The sequence below is a fragment of the Apium graveolens genome, chromosome 5 (genome assembly GCF_009905375.1).
Source record: "Apium graveolens cultivar Ventura chromosome 5, ASM990537v1, whole genome shotgun sequence".
NCBI lineage: Eukaryota > Viridiplantae > Streptophyta > Magnoliopsida > Apiales > Apiaceae > Apium > Apium graveolens.
The window spans coordinates 205,351,161-205,378,065 of NC_133651.1; the positions used below are offsets into that span (position 1 = coordinate 205,351,161).

General features: G+C 36.7%; 2 protein-coding genes across 2 annotated transcripts in view; both read right to left on the minus strand.

The window, feature by feature from the left end:
* Positions 1-261: 261 nt before the first annotated feature.
* On the minus strand, positions 262-1,770 carry LOC141724720 (F-box protein At5g49610). The gene has a single exon (XM_074526955.1). It carries the CDS (start codon positions 1,508-1,510, stop codon positions 419-421), a length of 1,092 nt encoding a protein of 363 aa, XP_074383056.1. The 5' UTR covers positions 1,511-1,770; the 3' UTR covers positions 262-418.
* Positions 1,771-3,304: 1,534 nt separating this feature from the next.
* LOC141660603 (serine carboxypeptidase-like 33) overlaps positions 3,305-26,905 on the minus strand; it is an 85,101-nt gene continuing 61,500 nt past the window's right edge. The window contains 1 exon segment of the mRNA XM_074467592.1: positions 3,305-3,457. Coding sequence (XP_074323693.1) covers positions 3,305-3,457 — 153 coding nt within the window.

The following is a 26,905-nucleotide window of genomic DNA, read 5'->3' on the forward strand; positions in this document are numbered from 1 at the left end:
AAAACAACATCACTGGTGCAATCATTACAACAGGCATCACAATCCGGACAAAGCATACCAGATCAGTCACGGCAACTCACTGCACAGTCACGCCAACACACACCTGCTGCTCAATCATTAGCAGAATACATTTCTATAACACAGCTTGGAACACAGAACATATCTCAAGAGATGGGATATTATCGTTAACAGGTGATATTTTCCGATAGAAGAGACTTATCAATACCACATATATTTAAAAGCCAATACCATAGACAAAGGTTCTATAAAGCCGGCGACAAATAAAATGACAAAATACAATGTACAGTTATTAGGCAGCAATCATCTTTATTACAAGAACTACAAGCATAGATACCCAAAGGAAAACAGAAATTATATGAACATATTTCATCAGCGTCTAATGAAGATCTTTCACAACTTAATGGAAAGTAAAGATTGTACTCCGATAGGCATATGCTGAAAACCACAACGGCAATGTTGAGCCGTTTCTCACTGAATACATTTCCTTCCAAACCCTGCTGTTTCTTTGATAAACCAGAACTTGTTTGTGTGTTGCAAGAAAAATGTATTGTCCAGTTTGACTAATAGGAAATATTCCTGGTACCATGTCTCTAATGCATCGAAGACTAACCCTATCAACCATACACCATTCCTCACTCTGGTAATCTTTCAAGATCCAAATACTCATCCAAGCTTCAGATATCTTAATCACAGACAAATAACCATCTGACTCCAACAAATAAACTCGATTTCCAGTCCCACAACTTACTTCATCCGGAAAAGTCATCTTCCTCCAAATGTCATTATTCAAATCAAGAACAAGCAACCAAGAACAACTTTCAGTCATCCAATGAAGCGAACCATTAACATACACAACCTGGTTCTTATTCATATGAGTAAACTGATCATCTTGCATCGAGACAAACTTCCTCCATTTATTACATTCAGAATCAAACACCAAACACATAAATTTCCTATCAGGCCTATGTCCAAACGTTCTATGATATCCGGCTAACACCACATTGTACTTCTGTGACAACAAATCACAAGCTAACCCGACAAGAGTAGCTTCACCATCAGGATGAAATCGAGTAACAGGTCTTTCTCTACTTCTCGGAAGCACCTTATATTCTTTCGTCATCGGATTACAAACATAATAAACACCCTTATCAGGAATACTTGAACAACACAACAATCCATTACATGATGCTCTAACTTTCACTCTAGCCTTAACAAAATCCAATGAAAATTCAGACACACCTCTTAAATTATCAACACAAATCAAACTAGAGCTAAACTGTGACGATTCAGTAACCTCAATCAACACCATAGGATTCTTTACAGACAATTCATTATACATTTTTAAAAAATAATCATCTGACACCAAATCATACCAAAGTTTACAAACACTCTTAGCCCGAAAAAGGGCTTTCATGGGCAATCTAACAAAAATTTGATGAATAATCTCATCTGGGAAAACCCCATATTTCAAATCAGATTGATTCATCATCTACGATAATAATGATAACATAAAGATGCAATTTTTAGGCACAAGTCAAGAAAAGATGAAATCTTTGCTTAAAAAGATAGATAATTGCTTACCAAATTACATGTTTAGCAGCAAAGATTCAATAAAGATGCAAACTTTACATCATCTGAGATGAAATGAGATCAAAAATGAAAAGGGTTTGCAAGAAATGATTGGATCAAGTGTAAAATTTGTAGATTTGCAACAGAGATAATGGCTTTTGTTTCATGAAATGCGTTTACTTTGTGACCCGAAAGCTCTGTTTTATAGTACTAGCTTTTTGTATTGATTTTGGAGTTTGGGCTAATCGATTGGGTCACGGCCCGTGATTAAAGGAATATATTGGGCTCTAGAACCGACTTATCCAGTTAAATTTGTAAATAAATTATTTTATATACACGATTTATTACAAGTAATTATGTTAGTATGGAGTTTTAGGAATACAAATAGTACCTAAATGGTGAATTGATTGGTTAAAAAAATATTTTCTGCCATAGATGTATGATTATATATATAATAGTGGCTAAATGGTGAATTGATTGGTTAAAAAAAAAATTAGGATAGATGTATGGATTATATATTAAGAAACGGTATTTTTTTTGTGTAGAAAAACAAACAAAATTTAATTCATAATATTTGCATTTACCTTTCTTTTTGGTATCTTATGGGGAAGGAGGTATCTACTTGAATATTAGTACCTTTACTCTTTTCAATTTTTTTGTAAATGACGTTGTTATGTGACGAACCTTGATTTAAAATGCATATTTATACATACATGATCCCGTACTATTATTAAAAAAGAAAAGTTAATATCTTTATATTAACACAATATCATTTATGAAAAAATTGGGAAAAAAATTAGAATTCCTAACATTTCTTGTCTTATGTTTTCGAGTAGTGTAGTAGTCTTGTGTGCCCTAAATTGGATATAATTATAATCTAACGGACTTTATTGAATTGAGATTTTATTTCATTTTTTTGAATTATTGAAATCAATACTGGGATGTTTTATAATTTTTTAAAATCTAAAGATATTGAATTGGGATTTACAATAATATTATTAAATCTAAATGTTTTGAATTGAGATTTGAAAATATGCTTTAAAATTTGCAGGTATTCAATTCGTATTCTAAAAAACCAATCAAAATTTGTGGGTATTTAAATAATTATTAATTTTATTAACTCGAGGAATTTAAAATATTTTGAGAATATGTATATTTTGTATCGGAAATGATGCATGAAAAGACAAGATTTCCATGAATTGTAAATCATAATAAGACTTGCCTTCTCAACTATATTATGCAACTATATTATGACCGATCATAAAATATAAAATTAAATTTGGTAATTGTTTTGAAATTTAATATCGGTACTCTAGCATTGAATCCGGTGGAATTTGATAATTAGTTTTTGTTGGTGAGTACTCTGTGCCATTATTTTTAAACTTAGCACACTATAAGGGGAATTACCAGTGTTAACTAGTTTACCTTGTTAATGAATCTTTTTCGAATCATCTCATAAAATTACTTCAATCAATATTAGATGTTGCACAAATTAGTCTAAATTCTTAATCGTGCTAAGGTAAATCCAAAGACATTTATAGCTCAATCTGGAACAAGCACAACTGAGCAGCTACAGAATTTGAAAATGAAATCGAACTTGTATTGGAGGAGGAACCAATGCAGACATCGACCATTTGCTGGCGATGACATTTTGTATTAAGCTTTCGCAACTCAAAGTTGCAAAAGACCAGCTACTCTTATTTATTTATATCGACTATAGTCTATATATTTTCTTCATCTGTTGACAATCTAAGAAAGCGTGGATGAGAGAAAGGGCTTCACTAGGTTTGTTTAGAGGTACCAAGTGTCCAGCCCCTCCAATCGTCACCATTGTTATTCCTTCCTACTCCACTAGTCTCCCTCCCACCTGCATTTGTTACCATCACCAAATGATAAGTCGTCAAGTATATATTTCTATCATTTCCACAAGAACGAGCAATTATTAATTATATTATGATCGTGTGATTTTTTATTTTTCCGGTTTACACAATGCTGTTACATTGACATTGTTGTACTCGGAAATTGATATGGGCTCTCAACAGACCCATTACAAGAATTGTTATTATTATTGGGCTAAAATAATTGGATCCAAATATAAAGTTGAACTCTCGTACCTATATATTGACCAGAGACTATGTACCGTTATGTTGACGAAGACCTCACCAGCTGACACGTGTGGATATATCCATAAGAGAAGTCGTACCATTATATTATTAGGTGCACATGGCTGCCTCTACATAAACAGTAGGGTAGTCCTGCCCTCATATCAACAAGAGAGGATTCCTCACCTCATATTTATAAAGAGACTTGAAGAGACGAGTGGGAGTTATTACTAATATCTCAACTGCACAGGAGGTATAACTACGATAATTTATGACTACATGATCCTATTCGGGCACATCATGAAAATCTAGCGGGACTACATCACGCTTGAAAGGGCCTCATCGAGGTCAGCACTACTTACATATTTCTGGGACCACATCACATGACCAGACTCTATGGGGTCGCATGTGAGCTCTCTAGGTGTTCTCGTGCCTCACCAACGAGATATCTTCGCCAAATGCCATGACAGCCTATTATAGCCTAATTGGGCTTGGGCCATGGAATAATATGGTCTTTCTACGAACTATCCAACGGTCAACGAACCTAGGCTTTGATGGACCAGGCCAAACCTAGCCCGTCTAGGTAACTTGTCATCTAAGAACTACGTGTGGCTTGAACCCCTATAAAAGGGTACGTAGGCCTCTTGTTTACGGATGATCAACTGTTTGAAATAAGAGAGAATAAACACTATTCCTTTGGCATTCTAAGAATCATCGAACAAGAACATCAATAACATCAATCAATTTTCATTTCGTGTTCTTCGCGTTCTTCATGAAAATAGCCTCAAATCAACATAATTTGCTCCGTGATTCCAGCAACCTCCAAAATATTGTTATACCAAATTCTCCCTATAACATCTGGCGCTAGAAGGAGGGGGCTCTGTCATCAATTGGGAGAAAGATGACTAATTTCAAACATCGCAAGGTCATGAACCATGAGGTGGAGACTGAGTCGCCTGAAGGTCATCCTTCGAAGAGTCTTGAACGCCCCCTCGGCAAAAAGACTCTCAACGTGAAAATTCCTACTACGAAGACCTTGATAATCCTAGGGCCTCCACCTATCGGTTCCTCTAAGGGCCCAAACGACTTGCAGGACCCAACGTCGACAAGTAGAGAGACACCCATCACTCCCTCGACAGGAATTGAGGAGGTCTTTAGCTATTTGGAAAGAATAGGAGCACAATTGGAGGACATGGGTAAGCGAGTGGAAAAAGTGGAGCAGAGTCGTATCGGCCTAAAAAATAAGAAGAATAAGAGAGGAAGGAAGTTTTCAAAGGGTGGTAGCACAAAGAAAAAAGTTAATTGACAATTTCAATGAGGAGGCTGAAGGCGAGACCCAGGAAACAGATAGTGATGAAGAAAAGAAAGGAGACGAGTCACAAGGCCAAGCCTAATCTGAGCTTAGGCCAACCAATGTCTTTAATAGGATTGGTGTACAGCTCACTGAACATGATTTAAGGCTCAAATTGGAAAAAATGAAGGTTGAAAGGCAGAAAAGAGGACACCCGAGTCACGACCATGGTTCAGAGCGACCCCCCCTCTCATCGAAAAGGCGCGCGGTCCTCCCAAAGTGACCCGGAACGGTCCATGCCCAAGAAAAAAGGGCCTGTACACAATGAGGAGGGGCATTCTAGTGCAACTGCTAAGCCTCCCAGCAAGGCTCCTCCTAATGTAAGGATCGGAGATTTGAAGATTGAGGAACTAAAGAAGCTCATGGATAAGATGGATGCGGATAAAAATGTCATTAATATAATGGGGATGTTCTCTCCTTTTACTCAAGAAATCAGGATCGCTCCTTTGACCCCAGGATTTAGAACTAATCCAGATATGATATTCAAATGGGACACTGACCCAGCTGCATACTTGATCCCATTTAACACTGAAATGGAAGTATATCAGGTCTCTCTCGAGGCCAGGTGCAGGTTGTTCTCGTCCTCACTTCGGGTAGTGTTCAGCTGTGGTTCTCTAAATTAGGGGCTCACGTCGCCATAGACTCATGGGAGCAGTTCACCGATATATTCATTAAGCAGTTTCAGTCTTCAATGCTGTATGATCCCCCTGTAGCTACCCTAGCCAATATAAGGCAAATGGAGGGTGAAACGCTTCAAGATTACTTCATAAGATTCAATGCTAAATCCCCTATGACGACTGAGAATTTTGCGACGTAATTAAGTGAATAAAGTGAGATTTATGTGAAGTGATTATAATTATGTGATTAAGTGTTGATTAATTGTCTTTACTGTATATTAGAATCTAGGAGCGTAAATAAAAGTGTTCCAATTTAAAGAGTCAGCTTAGGAGTTAAGCTGTGTTGTTGGGCCGTCAGGTAGAACGGAACCCGTCCTAATAAGAATTTAAAGTATATAAAATGTGAAATATGTGCTATTGTGTGAAATGAATGTTTAAATGAAGTATTGCGTCCTAGTGACTTGTCGGTCGATAATGATAATGAGAAGCGTAATTGAAACGCTGAGCGTCGGTCAGTCAGGCTGAACGTGACCCGGTACATGTAGAAAAGAATAAAGATTAAAGAAGGACAAATTTTATGATCAGACATGAGTTGAGATGTGTTCGTATGTGTGCTTACTTGTCTGTATGCATGACTACGTGATTTGTTGACATTTTTATGGATTTAAGGGAATTAATTGATTTAAATAAAGGTTTATTTAACCTTCGCACATTTTTATAAAATTATCTGAGTAAGATAAAGGTATGAGATTTGTTCTGTTATCTTCGAAATAACCCTAAAGACTTTCTAAAAATGATGGAAGGATTTATTTGGTGATCGTTGCATTTTAAATTGATTTTTATGTGATAAAGTGTTATTATTAGCAAAAACTTGTAAAAATCATATACAATCAACCGTACGCTCAAAATCTTATTATGAGTAATGGTTGGAAAGCTAATTTCGAGATTCACGTTTTAAAATTATCATTCGTATCAAATTCATCTTTTCCGAGAGAAACATTTGCAAATCAAATTCGTTTTCTTTTAAGAATAAAAAGTGAATCAGAAATGAGATACCTAATTACCATACTACCCCTCCCTTGGTAGTATATAATCTCACCCACCTCCTATTTTCTTTCTTTTTACCCGAGCTTCTCTCTTCTCTTTCTTTTTCTCTCATTTCTTCATCCCTCTCGGGATTTCTCTCTCTCTCACTCTCGGCACACTCTCTCTTCAATCTCTCACTTGTTCTTCACTCTTTATCGGTTATAGAACCATGATTGTGTGAGATTTTGTGATATCTACCTATGTACATACATACATGTCACTATCTTCAAGTTTTTGAGAAAAACCAAAGTTGGATTTGGTGGTTTTGAATTCGGTTTTCATAAAAAAAAGGGTTTTGGTTCTTGAATGATTTAAAGTGAAGATGAGTGCTTGCATGTGTGTAATAACTTGAGAAAATCGGTGGTTGAAGGTTGGAAACCCCCAAATGGGGGCACCACCGTGATGCCACCTCCACCGGTGATGAACTCCGGTGAACCGGTGGTGAGCAATGATGTTAAACACTGAAGCTCTAGTATTTAATCAATTATTTTGTGTTTGCATGTGGTTTCTTTTGAAAGGCCGAATGGTTTTGTAGTTTACAAGTTGATGAGTTGATTCTTGTTGATTATGAATGTTAATCTAGCTTAATGTTAAGAGATTAGTGTGATTAAAGATGCAAAAGTTTGAAATTGAGTTTGCATGTGAGGATTCCTAGAAGAGGCCGAATGGTTCTTGTTTTTTTTGGAAAATCATGTTGATTTGTTGGTACAAATGATCTATTGATGATTGTTATATAAATTGTAGAGTAATTAGAATGAGTTATAGTCTAAATTGATGCATGCATGTTGTGATTCTCGAAAATTTCGAATGTTTCTACTTGATTAAGTTGAATTAAGTGTTAAATTGAGTGATCATCCATGATTACGTTTGAATTATGAGTTTAAATGAGTTGTAAGAATGAAATTAAACTAGTTTGGGATGATATACTTGATGCATGTCAAATAAGGGCTTTGCATGTTTGATTCTTGATTGTGATAAGTGTTAAGGCCGAATAGGCCATAGGGAATAAAGGTCAAAATTTGATTTTTGGTAATTGAAAGAATGATTGAGTGTTTATATGTGAAAATCTTTGATTTTGCTTGTTGGATTGTTGTTTTGGTTCGAATTAAGGATGTTAGGAATGTATGTGCATTAGTTTGATGATATGTTTAACAAAATACTTAAGTAGAAATTTAGTGTCTGTAGCCTCAACGGATAAGACCACTTTGGCTATCCGTTGATGGTGTAGCTTTACTTAGAAATAAGTCTAGTGTTGTAGCATATTTCAGTCTCTGTATTTAAAATGTAATTCTTGGAAGTTGAGAGAAACTATGAGTCATGTTGACTACTAGATGATATGCAGATAGGAAGGCCAATTGTAAATACTTCATGCCTTGTAATTTTGTATAAGTGAAGTGGTATCAACGGATGACTTAAAGACCTTCAACGGATGAGAAGCTAAGCTTCAACGGATGTCTCTAAAGCTTCAACGGATAAAGTCATCAACGGATAACATCCTTCAACGGATGAGTGCATCAACGGATGAAAGCTTCAACGGATAACATCCTTCAACGGATGAGTGCATCAACGGATGAAAGCTTCAACGGATGTTCTGATGATTAGCCGTTGATAAGGGGTAGTTGTACCTACAAACAGAGGCACATGGGTTGATAGAGACAACTGAGATGTGGTAGCCGAATTTCAGGAACAACAGAAAAAGCAGCTGTTCTTCTCTAGTACAAAGATGCAATAGTCAACAAAGTACTGGAGTGAACAGGAAAAGAAGCAAGTGAAGATCTTATTTTATTACTGTATTTTATATTGTTCTTCACTTGTACACTTGGTAATATATAAACCAAGTAGAAGCTAGTAATTAGATGTGAGATTTTCCAGAGCTGTTTAGAAAAATATTGAGAGAAAATTCATCTAGTTTGTACTAGGATGCAGCTGTGATCAACATTGTTTAATCACAGATTTTCTAAAATACCATCTCTGGTGGAACAACAAATCCACCAGAAAAGTTTTTAAGGTCTGTTGTGTTCTTTACATTTGTGCTTGAATATATATCTGTCTGTATTAGCTTAAAGCAATTCACACACTTGTTCTTCTTGAACACACAACTTTCATAAACTGCTCAAAACTTGAAAAAGTTTTGAGATTTACATTCAACCCCCCTTCTGTAAATCTCATTGTTAGTCCACTAGGAATAACAATTGGTATCAGAGCAGGCTCTTGACATACAAAGAGTTTAAAGATCTTGGAATCTAACAAAGATGAGTAAGAAGGATATTGGAGTAAAGATCCCAGTTCTTGACAAAGACAGTTATCACCATTGGAAGGTGAAAATGCACCTTCATCTACTCTCCCAAGATGAAGGTTATGTAAACTGCATTGAGAATGGTCCTCACATTCCCCACAAAGTAGCAACAGTTGCTACAGCCACAGTTGCTGTTGGTCAATCCATTCCAAAACCTAGAGCAGAATGGACAATGGAAGACACAGAAGAAGTCCACAAGGATAAGAAGGCTATGAACATTTTGTTTAATGGTCTTAACATGGATATGTTTGATAATGTGATAAATTGCACAACTGCCAAAGAGGTTTGGGACACAGTTCAACTACTGTGTGAAGGTACAGAACAAGTGAAAGAAAACAAAATGCAGCTTCTCATTCAACAGTATGAATACTTTCATTTTGAAGAAAATGAATCTTTAAATGAAACATTCAATAGGTTCCAAAAGCTGTTGAATGGACTGAAGCTGTATGGAAGAGTGTACCAGGTGAAGGATTCAAATCTTAAATTTTTAAGATCCTTGCCAAAGGAATGGAAACCCATGACTGTCTCCTTAAGAAACTCTCAAGATTATAAGGACTTCACTCTTGAAAGATTGTATGGAATCTTGAAGACTTATGAACTAGAGCTGGAACAGGATGAGGTATTGGAGAAGGGGAGAAAGAAAGGAAGTTCAGTTGCATTGGTAGCTGAAGATGAGAGGAAATGCAGACAAGAAATTGCGAGATCTACATCAAACTCCAAAGATGGTATAAGAAATCAGGAATCAAGCAAGGGGAAAGAGCAAGTTGCTGAAAATGAAGACAACTCCAGCCAAGATGACTCAGATGGTATTGATGAGCATCTTGCATTTCTGTCCAGAAGATTTGCAAAGATGAAATTCAAGAAAAACACTAGAGCCACTAAACCTCACAAAAACACTGTGGACAAATCCAAGTTCAAGTGTTTCAATTGTGGTATAAGTGGACACTTTGCAGGTGAGTGCAGAAAGCCAACTTCTGAAAAGAAGAAATTTGAACAAGTAGATTACAAAAAGAAATATTTTGATCTACTCAAGCAAAAGGAGAGGGCTTTCATTACTCAAGAAAGGGACTGGGCAGCTAATGGAGATGAAGAGGATGAAGATGTGGAGTATGTCAACCTTGCTCTCATGGCTGATTCTGAAGAAAATGAAGTTAGTTCATCAAGCAATCAGGTAATCACTACTGACTTAACACAGCTTACTAAAGAAGAGTGCAATGATGCTTTTAATGACATGTCTACCGAATTGTATCATTTGCGTGTGTCTCTTAAATCTCTTGCTAAAGAAAATAGTAGGATTAGAGAGAACAATCTGTTTTTAAGTAATAGAAATGCTTTGTTAGAAGATAAGATGATTGACCTAGAGAAAACAAAGTTGCATTGTATATCTGTTGAAAATGAACTAGCTGAATCTGTTAAGAAAGTAGAAATACTTTCCAATCAATTAGAGAAAGAGCAAGAGGTGATTAAAGCCTGGAAGACATCTAGGGATGTAAGTGCTCAAATTGCTAAGGTCCAAGGAATTGAATCATTCTGTGAAACTGCCTGGGATAAAAATAAAAAGAAACTGGAATTAATTGATGGGCTGTCAACGGATGTGGAATCAACGGATGATGAAAGTTATCCGTTGAAGGAAGAAAAGGAGCATCCGTTGAAGGTTCCTCAATCAAAACAGGCAGATGTTTCTAAAAGAGAGAATCTAAAGAAACTCAACAAAAAGTTTGGCTCAACTTCAAAGAACTTTGTCAAAGAAGAAGCAAGCACATCCAAAGATGTCAGTAAGGTGAATGTAGGGCACATGACCTTAGAACAGTTAAATAATAGGCTCAAGATGGTTGAGGATAAAAAGGAATCTAAAAGAAAATCCAACAGAAATGGGAAGGTAGGAGTTAATAAACACAACAATTACACACCTGATAGGTATGCTCCTAGAAAAAGCTGTGTGCATTGTAGTAGTGTTAATCATCTATCTGCTAGTTGTAAATCCATTAAGAAGACTCCCATAAATGTACCCTCTTCTATGCCTAATATGTCTGCATCACCTCTGCATGCTATACCTGTTATGTCTCAACAAAATCCTTATGCACATTTTGTAAACATGCCATATTTTAACAATCCTTATCTTGCTGCATTTAGTATGCCTCAAATGCCATACAATATGCCCATATGGAATAACATGTTTGCACAATCAATGCCTAATAATTTTACAAATGTGCTAAATGATTCTGTGACTAACCCTACACCTCAACCAACTACATCTAAGACCAAGGTTGACTCAAACTTACCTAAGTCTAAAGATGCAGGAGGAATGAAGTCTAGGAGAAAGGCTAACAAGAATGGACCCAAGGAAACTTGGGTACCAAAATCAAATTGATTGATTTTATGGTGTGCAGGGAAATGGAAGAAATCTATGGTACTTGGACAGTGGTTGTTCAAGACACATGACAGGAGATTTCTCCCTGCTCACAGAGTTCAAGGAGAGAGCTGGCCCTAGCATAACCTTTGGAGATGACAGCAAAGGGTTTACTATGGGATATGGCTTAATTTCAACAAGGAATGTCATCATTAATGAAGTTGCATTAGTTGATGGTCTCAAGCACAATTTACTGAGCATCAGTCAACTATGTGATAGAGGGAATACAGTTTCCTTCAATTCTGAAGCCTGTGTTGTCACTAGTAAGAAAGACAACAAAGTGGTTCTAACTGGAGTTAGAAAAGGAAATGTGTACATAGTTGACTTCAACTCTACAGATGCAGAATCCATTACTTGTCTCTTCAGCAAAGCAAGCACAGTTGAAAGTTGGCTATGGCACAAGAAGCTATCTCACTTGAATTTCAAGACAATGAATGATCTAGTCAAAAAGGACTTAGTTAGAGGAATCCCTCTAGTTGAATTATCAAGGGATAGTTTGTGTGATGCTTGTCAGAAAGGCAAACAAAGGAAAGCATCATTCAAAAAGAAGCTTGAAACAACAATTGATGAACCATTACAGCTGCTACATATGGATTTGTTTGGACCAGTCAATGTATTGTCTATTGCAAGAAAAAGATATTGCTTAGTGATTGTAGATGATTTCTCAAAGTTCTCATGGGTCTATTTTCTTGGATCAAAGGATGAAGCAAGTGAAATCATTATCAATCACATCAGGCAAGTCAACAATCATCCTGACTTGAAGGTTAGAAATATCAGGAGTGGCAATGGAACTGAATTCAAGAATTTGACATTAAGGCTGTTCTGTGAAGAAAATGGAATCATGCATGAGTTCTCAGCTCCAAGAACACCTCAGCAAAATGGGGTTGTTGAAAGAAAGAACAGATCTTTAATTGAAGCTGCCAGAACAATGCTTGAAGAATCAAAGTTACCAACATATTTCTGGGCTGAAGCTGTTAATTGTGCCTGCTTCACTCAGAATATTTCTTTGATCAATCAAGCTAAAGGCATGACTCCTTATCAGTTGTTCAAGAGAAGAAAACCAACTCTAAGCTTTCTTCATGTCTTTGGATGTAAATGCTTTATACTGAGGAATCAATCTGACCATAAAGGGAAGTTTGATGTAAAGGCTGATGAAGGGATATTTGTTGGTTACTCAGCTGGAAAATCTTATAGGGTCTACAATCTAAGAACCAACATTGTTATGGAATCTGTGCATGTTGTGTTTGATGATAAAAAGATTGATGGACTAACAGATGAGGGACATAATGAGAGACTCAAATTTGACAACATTGAGATATATTGTGATGATAGTGAAGAGGAGACTGATGGAGATGACACTTCAAAAGGGATTCAAAACATGCCCTTGGATAATGCACAAAATACTGCATCCGTTGATAGAGGCAATGCAGTATCCGTTGAAAGACATAGTGCATCATCCGTTGAAGTACAAAATGAAGCATCCGTTGATCATAGTTCATCAACGGATAATCGATTTACATCATCAGTTGATAGAACTCCAATTTCCCTGCAAAGGACCAACAACTCAGGGGGAGTTTCAACTAGTCAACACTCTGTCTCACATCATGACAATACTGAGGCCACCTCATCTAGAGCACATCTTCCACCACAAAGGAAATGGACCAAGAATCATCCCTTTGAACTGATCATTGGTGATGCATCATCTAAAGTGCAAACAAGAAAAGCCACTCAAGATGAATGTCTGTATAGTAGTTTTCTGTCTCAGGAGGAACCTAAGAAAGTGGAAGAAGCTCTATTGGATCCAGATTGGATATTAGCTATGCAGGAAGAGCTGAACCAATTTGAGAGAAACCAAGTATGGAAGCTGGTACCCAAACCAAAGAACAAGAGTCCTATTGACACAAAGTGGGTATTCAGAAACAAGATGGATGAAAATGGCATTATCATAAGGAATAAAGCCAGACTGGTTGCTAAAGGCTATTCTCAGCAAGAGGGAATAGATTTTGATGAAACATATGCTCCTGTTGCAAGACTTGAAGCCATCAGAATATTTCTAGCCCATGCAGCCCATGCCAATTTCAAAGTCTATCAAATGGATGTCAAGAGTGCATTTCTAAATGGGAAATTAGAGGAAGAAGTCTATGTAAGTCAACCTCCAGGATTTGAAGATCCAAATTTTCCAGACTATGTGTATTATCTGTTGAAAGCACTCTATGGACTGAAGCAAGCACCTAGAGCCTGGTATGAAACCTTATCAAAATTTCTTTTGGAGAATCACTTCACTAGAGGTACTGTTGATAAAACTCTCTTCTTTAGGGATGTTAATGGCTCTAGTATACTTGTTCAAATTTATGTAGATGACATAATATTTGGCTCTATAGATGATAAACTTTGCAAAAAGTTTGCTAAGCTAATGCAAAGTAATTATGAAATGAGCCTAATGGGAGAACTAACCTATTTTCTTGGTTTACAAGTTAAACAAGTTAGTGATGGAATTTTCATTAGTCAAACTAAATATATTTATGACCTTTTAAAGAAGTTTGACTTAATGGAATGTTCATCTGCAAAAACTCCCATGGCCACTGCCACCAAACTTGAATTAAATAAGACTGAAAGGTCTGTGGATATTACAAGTTATAGAGGCATGGTTGGTTCACTTTTATATTTAACTGCTAGCAGACCAGATATAATGTTTGCTACATGTCTATGTGCTAGATTCCAAGCTGATCCTAGGGAGTCTCACTTAATTGCTATCAAAAGGATTTTCAGATATCTCAAGGGTACACCAAATTTAGGTATTTGGTATCCTAGAGAATCTGGCTTTGATCTAATTGGTTATTCAGATGCAGACTATGCAGGTTGCAAAATAGATAGGAAAAGTACAACAGGCTCCTGCCAATTCCTGGGAAACAAGCTTGTATCATGGTTTAGCAAAAAGCAAAATTCAGTCTCTACTTCTACAGCTGAGGCTGAATACATTGCTGCTGGAAGTTGCTGTTCTCAAGTGTTATGGATGAGGAACCAACTCCTTGACTATGGACTTCATGTTGATAGAATTCCTATCTTTTGTGACAACACAAGTGCCATAGCCATAACAGAGAATCCTGTGCAGCACTCAAGGACCAAGCACATTGATATCAAGTACCACTTCATTAGGGAGCATGTCATGAATGGTACAGTGGAACTACATTTTGTTCCAAGTGAACAACAAATTGCTGACATATTTACCAAGCCACTTGATGAATCAACATTCACAAGATTGGTAAGTGAGCTAGGTATGCTTAATTACTCTTAAAATTCATGTCTTTATTGCAATTTGAATTGAAGCCTGAAATATATTAGTTGCTAAGAACAAATTTGACTTTTAACATAGTTTATTCCATCAACGGATGTTCCCTATCCGTTGAAAGTCAAAATTGCTCTATCAACGGATAATCATTATCCGTTGAAAGACAAATACATTTCTGGAATTTTTATCCGTCAACGGATAAAACTGAAGTACCTTTCAACGGATGACAATTTGCCTTATCCGTTGAAATGTCACATCAATCAATTCAGGTGTTTAACAGCCGTTGATTCTATTCTCTTAACCGTTGATACTCATACATACAACTGTATGTATTGGTTTTAAAGGTAGTTTTTAGAATACTTACAGTTTATTCTTAAAACGGCTGAAATTCACTAACGCATATTTATTGATAAATCTTTATTTTATATTTTTGTTTATTAATTTGAGAAAGCATATAAGTCCTTCTGATTGTTCATTTTTACTTTACGCTTTCTTAAAATTTCAAGCATTTACCATTTTCTCTCTGCAAAAACTTCAAGTTATTCTCTGCAATTTCTACTCACAACAATGGCACCAGTCGTGAAGATTATGTCTCAATCTGGGTTCATCTATGAAAAGAACAATTTCATAGCTTTGGTAGAAAAGAATGAAGCCCACTCAGACTATCACAAAATGATGGACTTCATCAAAAACTATAAACTTAGCTATGCAATGCTGGAAGCCCCAACAATTTTCTGTGAAGTAGTTGAGGAGATTTGGACAACTGCTGAGTTCAACTCCATGGATATGACTATCTCCTTCACTCTCAAAGGTAAAACTCACTGTATTAACTGTGATGATTTACAAGCATGTTTTAAATTGCCTGAGAACAATGCCATGACACCACACACTGATAGTGATGTATCCAGCATGTTAGATTCCATAGGTTATTCTCTTAACTCTGCTAATTTAGGGAGTATTAGAAGAAAAGGCCTTAGGAAAGAATGGAGTTTCCTTGGGGATGCCTTTATAAAGGTTTTCTCTGGGAAAATTAGTAATTTCGATGCCATAACTTCATCTCTGGTTAATATGCTCTATATGCTTGTTTCTGATAGGTATTTTAACTTTAGCAACTATGTGATGCTAGAATTAGGTACTAGATTAGGTAACAAAGCTAATAGACCTAATAACATCTATTATGCTAGATTCTTTATGTTATTGGCTAACCATGTTGCTGAAGGTTTAGTCATAATCAATGAGAATAATAAACTCAAGTGCTGGGCACAAGAGAAAAGAGTTCTTGCAGACTTGATGAGAATGGATCTTAACAGCAGTGTGTCATTGGTATATTTACCAATCATGAATGCACCTCAGGTAGGTGAGGTAATTGCTTCTACAACTCCTACTTCTTCCAACCCCTCTATTTCTTTATCTTCTAGTGTGGCCATGAAATCTGTGATGCCCCAACAGATTTCTACCAAGGTCACCAAAACTAAACTTTCAAAATCAAAGACAAAGAAATCCACCTCTGTTGTTTCTCAAAAGACAACAGTTGTAACACCAACTATTAACCCTGAGGTGAGTGAACAGGGTGTGAGTGGTGAGGGGAGGGGTGAACATCAAAGAAACCCCCAGGATAAGGAAGGAAAGTTGAGTGCTTCCCAAGCTAGCCAAGCCACAGTTTCTCAAAAAGCTGTGGTGGTTGAAAAGGTATCTAGCACATCCCTAGTAGCATCCTCCCAAAAGGATGTTACTATTGAAAATAGTTCCAAACCAGGAACACAGAACAAACGAGGGAGGGACACTAAAGCCAAACACTCACCAACAAAAGCCTTTATTAGAAGAAAGAAGGCTAGAACCCAATCTTCTACACAGGGTGCACACACTGCACAGATACATCCATCTGTATCTATGCCTTCTCAAACTCAGTTTGATGTGACTCCAATAAATGTGGAGTCACAGCCCCATTCTCTCACAATAATCACACATCAATCACCAAACACTTCATCACCATCTCTGGATGTGGATATGTTATTCCCATCAATTCCTGATTCTCCCTCTTTACAACTCAGGGAGAAGCCCCACTCAAATACAGGTGATCATCATCTCTTGGATGATTTGTTGGATCACCCGCAAATTCTTTCAGATATAATTGAAGGATCTGTGTCACCACATCTCAAATCAATCTACACAGATTCAACAGTTATATCACTTTCAATTTCAACTTCTTTTCCTTCTTCAACGGATATCACTCATCCGTTGACAAGTGGTTGTTCTTCAACGGATAAGCTTAACAGCAGTTATCCGTTGATAACATCAGTTTCACCTTCAACGGATATTCCACATCCGTTGACAGTCTCTACACAAATAACTGAATTAATCCCAAGTGTAGAAGACATGAATACTGTGCAATCACTCTTAGGATTGAGGGAAGGGAGTGACAATTTGAGTGAGAGGCTGGGTTGCTCCCAGGCAAAAGGAGAGATTGAGAGCTCAAAAATGCATGCTATTTCTTCCAGCATGGCAAAAGTAAGTGAGTGGAGTACCACCTTAGTAGGTGAAGGTGAGGGAGTGAGTTGTGTGAGCCAGGGGGAGCCCCTGATGCAAGAACATAGAGAAAAAGAGAGAAAAGCAGGTACAGTAGATACAAGGGTGGAACCAGCCATTGCTAATGAGTCAATGATTGTGGATGATGCTGAAAAGGAAAGACAATTTCAGCAACATTACAAAGCTGTAATTGATAACATTTCCTTGGATGCTGATACTTTTACTCATCCTGTGACAGCCTATCAACTGTTGGCTGCTCAGGGCAATGAGAAAGCAGAAAGGTCACTACATCTAGTGCACACAACAGAATCTCTTCAAAGGGATAAAGCTGCCATTAACAAAATGCCTTCTACAGCTGGTGAGCCATCTGAGGAATTTGGAGCAAATTCTGATGATGATGACTCTATTTCTTTTGATGGAAGCATGAACTTAGGGGGAGATGAAGGCCCTAGTTCAATTCCAAATCTACCTGAATGGGCCTTGACTAAGGAGTACAGATCAGGGGAATTCAATGTCTCTTTAGTCAAACAAATCAACACTATTCAACAGGCCATTCAGAATACTTCACATGCAAGTATCAAGGCTATCCTTCAAGCTCACCTGGACTCACTGCATCTCATGAAGCTGCAGCAAGTGAAGCAGAATCTGAGTATGGATGATCTCAGGAAGGATATTGCTGACTTGAAAACCTATACTTCAGAAAAATTGGATTCAGTCATGCCCTATGGTACATTGCAGGACTTGGTTTTGAGATTGAAGAAAGAATCTGTTACTGAAAAACGGTTGGCCAAGTTAGAAGACAGAGTTCAAGTTATTGAAAATTCTGTGGCCACCATTCTTCACAATCAACAATCTCAAACCAGTCTCCTAATGCAGCTGGCAAAAGCACAAGGCTTGACCCCTCTCCTTGATGATAACAAAAAGGGGGAGAGTAAAAGGGAAGGGGAAGGAGAGCCATCTACAAAAGTCAACATATCTAAAGTGCTAGTTCCTGCCATCACTACTTCTCCAATCATTCAAATCAAGGGCAAGCCTGATGGAATTGATTTGATTCAGCTAGCAGCAGCTGAAATTCAAGTGAAAGAGCAAAGGAGGAGAATTGATGAAAGGTTGCAACTGTTGTTTGGTTCTACACAAGACAAATCAACATCTGTGAAATACAGCACAAAAATTGAACCAATCAACATGGAGCTCATGCCAGTAGGGAGTCATAAGGATGGAGAAGCTTCTTCCAAAGAACTAAAAGCTATAATTCTCAAGCCCAATGAAAGATCCAATAAGGACTCAACAAAGAATCCTTTAAAAGAAGTGGACTTTCCTCCTCCAAAAGCTGATGAGAACAAGATTTTAGGCAGAAGTATTGCTTATCTCAAAAAGACCATGGATGAGGATGTAAGGAGAAATAGAGCTATTATCATTAGAGAGGGAAAGAGCATATGTGTGATGCAAGGACATCCCAAATTCTCAATAGCCAAGAAGGAAGAAGACAAGCAATTAAAGGCTGACAAAAGAGCACAAGCAAAGCTTGAACAACAGCTAAAGTCAAGTCTAGTTGAAAAAGAAAAAGGGATTGAAGTCAGGGGTGAAGACAAGACTACAAACTAGATGAGGTTTTAGGGAGTATATTTGGTGAGAGTGTGGAAGAAAGAGAGGAATGGCAGAAGGGAAACAGAAGAAAGGCCAAGGCACATAGAAGGAGTGGAGATAACACTGAAGTAACCAAATCTATATCTAAACCACTACCTTCCATACCTGAACCCCTTGTTGCTGATCCCACAATAAACATCCATGGTGAACCAATCATTCCAAAAGAGGAACCTATTGATTGGGACACTATCAAATTGCCTACCTTTCTAACCACTCTTCCACTACCAAAGAAACAGAAAAGAAAACCAAAATCTACACCTCCCATAACCTCTAAGAAATTCACTCAAAAACAAAAACCTAAGCCTAAGTCACCCATTTCTAAAGATGATTATGTTCACATCTGTGACATAAAAGAAATTTCAGACATTGAACTCTATCTGGATGAGCTGGAGGATGTAAGGGGAATAGCTGCCTACAGACAGTTACCAGAGAGATTAGTGTTCAGATATAAAGGAGCTGGGGAAAGAACATGGCCTCTCCACAGGATTCTGGATGAAGGCTACTCTACCTTGATTAGAGTCTATTCAGCTATACAAAAGGATTCTGGCTTTACCAGAACTGCCAAGACTGAAATTCTCAACAAGATAGCCAATATAAGGAAAACTTGGAGGGAGCCCAATGCTTTACCCAGGACTTTACTCATTCAAGAAAGGGAAATGAAAATTCTCAAATCACCTCATTGGTTGATGGAATTTAGAGATGATAAAGGAGTCAGAAGATTTTTCAGACTTGAAGACCAACTCAAGATTGCCAGCAATGAAACTCTCAAAGAAATGCAATCTAAGTTGGATGTCAGTGTTGAAGATGAAGCTGAATTCTTCAGACAACTCCAACTCCAAATTGAGGAAAATGACAAAAGGCTAGGAAAGAAAACCAGGGAACAAAGAAGAAAAAGATGATTTGTTCAGACTAAAGGAGTGTCCTTGGAAACACTGTAAATCTTCAATTATCTCCTAGTACATACACTTTTGCAGCATTTTTAAATTTCTACTTAGTTTCAATTCATATATCTGTTAAGTGTTTTGTTATCATCAAGTTAACCCTGAATTTATACCTACAATTCTTATAGACATAAATAGGGGGAGATTGTTAGGAATGTATGTGCATTAGTTTGATGATATGTTTAACAAAATACTTAAGTAGAAATTTAGTGTCTGTAGCCTCAACGGATAAGACCACTTTGGCTATCCGTTGATGGTGTAGCTTTACTTAGAAATAAGTCTAGTGTTGTAGCATATTTCAGTCTCTGTATTTAAAATGTAATTCTTGGAAGTTGAGAGAAACTATGAGTCATGTTGACTACTAGATGATATGCAGATAGGAAGGCCAATTGTAAATACTTCATGCCTTGTAATTTTGTATAAGTGAAGTGGTATCAACGGATGACTTAAAGACCTTCAACGGATGAGAAGCTAAGCTTCAACGGATGTCTCTAAAGCTTCAACGGATAAAGTCATCAACGGATAACATCCTTCAACGGATGAGTGCATCAACGGATGAAAGCTTCAACGGATAACATCCTTCAACGGATGAGTGCATCAACGGATGAAAGCTTCAACGGATGTTCTGATGATTAGCCGTTGATAAGGGGTAGTTGTACCTACAAACAGAGGCACATGGGTTGATAGAGACAACTGAGATGTGGTAGCCGAATTTCAGGAACAACAGAAAAAGCAGCCGTTCTTCTCTAGTACAAAGATGCAATAGTCAACAAAGTACTGGAGTGAACAGGAAAAGAAACAAGTGAAGATCTTATTTTATTACTGTATTTTATATTGTTCTTCACTTGTACACTTGGTAATATATAAACCAAGTAGAAGCTAGTAATTAGATGTGAGATTTTCCAGAGCTGTTTAGAAAAATATTGAGAGAAAATTCATCTAGTTTGTACTAGGATGCAGCTGTGATCAACATTGTTTAATCACAGATTTTCTAAAATACCATCTCTGGTGGAACAACAAATCCACCAGAAAAGTTTTTAAGGTCTGTTGTGTTCTTTACATTTGTGCTTGAATATATATCTGTCTGTATTAGCTTAAAGCAATTCACACACTTGTTCTTCTTGAACACACAACTTTCATAAACTGCTCAAAACTTGAAAAAGTTTTGAGATTTACATTCAACCCCCCTTCTGTAAATCTCATTGTTAGTCCACTAGGAATAACAAAGGATAAAAGAAAAAGGGAAATTGAGTTGATTAATTTTAAAAGCTATAAGTGATAGCTATGGTCGTAAGTAATTAGCTATGAATGAAATTGTGTGTTCATATGAGTTATAAATGTTTGATTTGGAGAATAGTCAAGATTTAGCGAGTATAAGTTGGTGATCGAGTATATATATAGAGATATAAAGGCTATGAGAAAAGAATATGTTATGTGCTATGTGCATGTGTGTATATAAGCTATACTCGTATAGTTATAGTCAAAAGTATAATCGAGCTATCGTATTGAGTGAACGTTCCGGGAATGAGAGTTGAGAAACTGATTAAGGTTTTGGTTTTTATTGTAGATTCGGAGCGTGAGGGCATTCAGGCTAGGAAAGGGAAAGGTATACTAGGTGGCAGTAGTTCAACCTTTGTGAAACAGGAAAGCGAATTCAGGCAAGTAACTCTAATTACTTGTGTAAATGGTTATAGAGAGAATGTTGTTCATACCATGTAGAGTATTGAACTGTTAAAATGATGAACCCCTGATATCGATTTGAGATATCTGTCTTTGATCTTGTAAAACTGTTACTGATAAGCTTATTGATTCAACCCTTTAGTAACCTATCTTTTCTGTTCAACTTATTTGTTATGCCATGAACTGTTATAAACCCTATAATTACCTTTACGAACCCCTTGTAATGATGCCATATTCTTTGATCACCATATTCCCTATTGATCCTTGGAACAGTCTGATTCTTTTAACTTAAGTACCTTGTTATCATTGATTCAAAACCCCTAGAATTTCATCTTGTTTATCTTTGATTCATTTCCTTAACTTTGAATTCTTGAAATTGAATCTAAGAATGAGTTTCGACTTGAAAGAGTCCGAATGATTTCATATTCTTGGTAATGATAAAATGAATTTAGAAAACCTACTTTTTCCAACTCAAGGTTTTCCAAACGAATTTTAGATGGATTGGATTGGATGTAAGAGGCTAGTGGGACTAGTCCAGTCATTGTAAGAGGCTAGCGGGGCTAGTCCAGTTTAAGGCTGAAATTATGCCATATGGTACCTTAAAGACCGGATGGAGGTCGATACAGGCTGATCACCCGTATTATAATGAAATAAAAAGATAAAGTGGTCTAATCAAGGGTTCTATATTGATTTTAAAAAGGAATTGAAACTTCCTATTCAGTAATTGATTCTTTGAAAATGAAAAATGGTTTATATTGTTATGAAAAGAATTGATTGTGATATTGTGAAGCTTAAAGCTTGTGAACCCTGATTCTAATCTGTTGATCATATAATTGATTCCATATAATGAAAATATTGTTGCTTTCCTTTCTAAAAGATCTGTTTTGATCTTTTAATGATTTGTGATGAATGTCGGCTTTCACCCTGCTTCGAGCCTTGTTCCTTGAAAGCCCCACATTTTTCCTTCATAACCCTTTCATTACCCGAAAGATGGAAATCTGCCACCTAGAACAATTAAAGTAGAATGCCCTGAGATTGGTAAAGTATATTGTGGATTTTATATCATAGAACTGCTTTATAGTTACTTGCTGAGTTTTATACTCATATGTTTTGTTTTAATCTAACCATGGCAGTTAAGCAAGAAGATGGTCAGGCTTAGGCGCACTGCTCGTAAGAGCGTACCTGGTGGTCCCTACCGTGTTGAGGGCTTCCGGTTGCCAGAGCAGGTAGTGGTGTTTTTGAGTGAAAAAGCGCTTAGCCAGAAGGTTGTAAAGATACAATGGGTTATCTGTCAGTTCCAAGCCGGAATCGATTATGTTATTTAATATTATTTTGGGGTTGTAAGTTATATTTTATAGTTGGTAATTGTAATCTTGTCTCATACTTTATCCTGTTTGATCATGTTAGTAGTTAATCGGGGTTTATGCTTCTTTAATTATTAGATTAAAGGTGTGTGGGTCCTCATTTCCTAACCCCGAGATTGAGGGCGTCACATCCCCCGCGTGAGAGATGCAAGTGAGGAAGTTGTAAAAAATTAATTGTTGGGCTTAGGGAAGGAATGATGTGGCACCCTCCAAACCCGGGTCAGAAGTTCGGGGTCCACAACACATATACAATATAAAAACCTGTAAAAGAAATATTATTTGCAATGACCCTGCCTTACATAACCACGGATCGCAACAGGTTAAATTATGAAAACAAGCCACAACCTTATCTTTTATTACAACGTACCAAATCCCAACTAATTTAACTTACAACTGATAATGAAATTATTTTTTACAATCTTACTATCTCATTACCAATATAAGCTCCTGCTAGCTCGATCCAACTAAATCTGGAATCCTAGCTCGTATTCTAGACTGAGGAACCTCGCTATCAACCATATCCTTTTTAACTGTAGAATACATAAAAGAATTTCAAGAGTGAGCTAACTAGCTCAGCAAGTCATACTAGTAATAATTGAGGTTAAACAATGTTCAAATGGGATGATTAGGAAAGAATCAAGTTTATTGTTAAACAATCGTTAGGATTGGATATTCATTTTAAGTTTTAAAACCAAGGTCAGGCTGCTGATCAGTCACGCACTAACCCCGAGCAAGCCACACAGCTCTGCTCTAATTACTGGATCCAAGGCACATATTGGCCTACTTCGACCACGAATCTGGTCCACATAAGAAAACTATCCAATTCTAAAACAGTTCAGTATGATAAACAATATAATTCAATAAAACAAGATCATAGTCAATGATGATAAAATACTTGAATAAAAGCGTAATGCAACTCATGGGTATCACAAGGGTATATCAGAGTATGTATGAGAAACGATTTTCAGCCTGTAAAAGGATCAGATATTAGACGAGTAATGATTTTTTTTTCAAGGTTTAGTTCTTTAATGTTACAAAGAATGGTAGGGGTATAAAAGTTTTTGTGTTTTCAAACAATTCTCTTCCAGTGTTTGGTGTTTGGTAGTGATACATTTGGAAAGTAGTATCATATTTGTGTGGTTTGGTATTCCAAAAATCAACAAAGGATAGTTTACAAAAAATAAGGATTATGGCTCAAAGATCAAATGATGTGGCTCAGGCTCAAGGCTGAAGAATTCAAGGTACTTACAATATAAAACAGAGCTATTTTGAATACTTAACAATATTTCAAAAGAGAATTTAGAAATGTTTGCATAATATCTCGAAAAAGTTTTAGAAGTACTTGCCTTACAGGGCTTTACAACTATTACTGATCAACTCTGAGCCGACTCTGCCGCTCAGGCTTTAATGTCCAACCACTAGATCACATTGGATTCGACTTCGACACTCAGGTTTTTCTGTTGAAACTCTACTGAGCTCGTCGACTGACCACTAGGTTATCTTTAGTCCAACGTCCACTTTCGGTTTCCTGACTAAAACCTACAGGGTCGAAATACTATATGTTAGACACCCAGTTATGCTTGACATATCCTCGCTAACAACCTACCCATACGATAGCATATTCTGACTCGTAATTTTTCATATTATAATAACACAGACATCAATTAGGGTTCACGTTCTCGAAATCGGTTCAGTGTTCGTTTTCAGAAAATACGTATACTCGTCATTTTACGAAATTAGGTTTACTGAGTTTTGGACAGAACATTTACCACAACATACAATCAAGTTCTTATAAAGTATAAGTATATATATATATATTCACTCGACGTTCCGATAATTACCGGATACACTCCCGTATTTCCATAGTTGATTTCCCGGAAATCGGGCAGCGTCCCCTTTGTTTATCGGACGACCCGTCGAAACATCAATCGACGTCAAATCCCAAACACAACAATCGTGACAATTATCCAATCACATTCCAATTCCATAAATTCCAACCACTGATTTAAACCAACTAATTATTATTATTCGCGTTTTTACATTTATTTCTTTTAAAATATTAGGACTCAGATATATATCATCATCGTCCACCGTCGGCTCGCCAAGGCTCATCGCCGACGGCAGTAAAATTTATTGGTGCCCGATACTCGTCGGGTTTTCAAATAAATTCTACCGATTAACAGTTAAAATTTTCCCGCACAAATTTTATTATATATTTCACGAAAGCCATCAAAATTAATCCTGCAGAAAATAAACTTCGAATCAGGCATGCAATACGCGAGTAGTACACACACACATACACACTACAATCGGAACAAACTGAACACAGCCAAAGATGTGGCCGGAAACACGGGCGGCGTTCCGCAGAACCACCACCATACACCACTGTAACAAACACACAACTCACGCATACACACACACACACAATCAATACACACACACAGGCACAACTGATACACACACACCATAGACGCGCTCAAACGCGCAACAACCAAAGAAGGTGGCGAGCTCTCGCCGGAAAACAGGACACAGGGCGGAGAAATTACCGGACGGGCAGGTAAAAACCAGATAAGAAAAAGAGAGAGATGAATCGAGAATCGCAAAGAGGGAAGAGCGAGAGATCGAGAGATTTTTGAGAGAGAGAGACAATAGAATGTAGAGAGAGAGAGAGGGACATGGTGAAGAACAGGGGGGTGGGGGTAATTGTTATTTATATTTTTTTATACAACTTCATCCAATGACACGTATCACAATTTACTGCCACACTGATTCCTGACTTGCCACGTAGCAATATAATTCCCCGGCAGTCCGATCCTGCCCCGAAATTTAAAATTAACGGTTCAAGGTGTACTTAAAATAATTTCAGAAAATTGCAGAAACAGTCTTAAAATGCTAGAAATATCCCGGAGTAAATGAAAATGCAATTTTTGAAATTTTACCACAATTTCTGAAATACCACTTATACCCGCTTTTATCAATAAAACGAAACAACGCTCGGGTAAAATTAATCCCAAAAATTACCAAAATAATTTTAAAATTCTCGGAAGATTCCAAACTTAAATAAATATGAGTTTCATAATTTTTGAAGAATTCTAGAATTAAATATGGATTTTACAAATAAAAGCAATCAGAAAATCATTTAAAGATAAATCATTAATAAAATATTGATTTCTCAATTTTATAAAATCCTAAAAATAATTATTGTAATTGTAAAATCTTAAAAACAATTTTAGAGATATTCCAAATATTTATGCAAATAAATTTGCACTAAATCCACTTTTGAAAGTGAAAACAATTCAAGACGACTCCATAATTAATCACGCGGACAACCCGGTACACCATAAATCACATATAGATGCTAATTAAACAACACATAGCGGTCAAAACCAATACATATATTTTATTTATTTAATAATTTCCATAGTTACATATTTAAATAATTCAAAAATACACGAGTCGTTATATCCTTCCCCCCTTAAAAAGATTTTGTCCTCATAATCTGGTCTAACTAAACAAGTGAGGATATTTGTCAAGCATATCTAACTCTAATTCCCAAGTAGACTCTTCCACTTGAGGGTTTCAAACGTACTCACTATAAATATACGCTCATTTCCAAGAACTCGCTTTTAACGATCAAGAATTTGGATCGATCACTATATGCAGAATAAACTTGGACAAGAGCCCATTACCTCATAATCAATCACTTGATTCGAATCAGATATTTATCGCTTTAACATTGACACGCAGAATATATTATATATACATACGGTTGTGATGGTAACATCAACTCATGAACAACTTTATTTATATTTATCAATACCTCGAATGGTTTACTAAATTTAGGACTCAACTTGTCCCCTCTATTCAGACTTATCCAATCTCTTTCAAGCTGAAACTTTTACTACCACTATTGGTCCTATTTCTATATTCATACTCTCTCGATACAATTCCGCCTTCTTTCTTTGTCTACTCCGAGCTGCTTCAATCAATATCGCTACGCCCTTGG

Bases quoted from the DNA above. Each gene is read 5' to 3' on its own strand.
- LOC141724720 (XM_074526955.1), bottom strand. From the start codon at position 1,510: ATGATGAATCAATCTGATTTGAAATATGGGGTTTTCCCAGATGAGATT.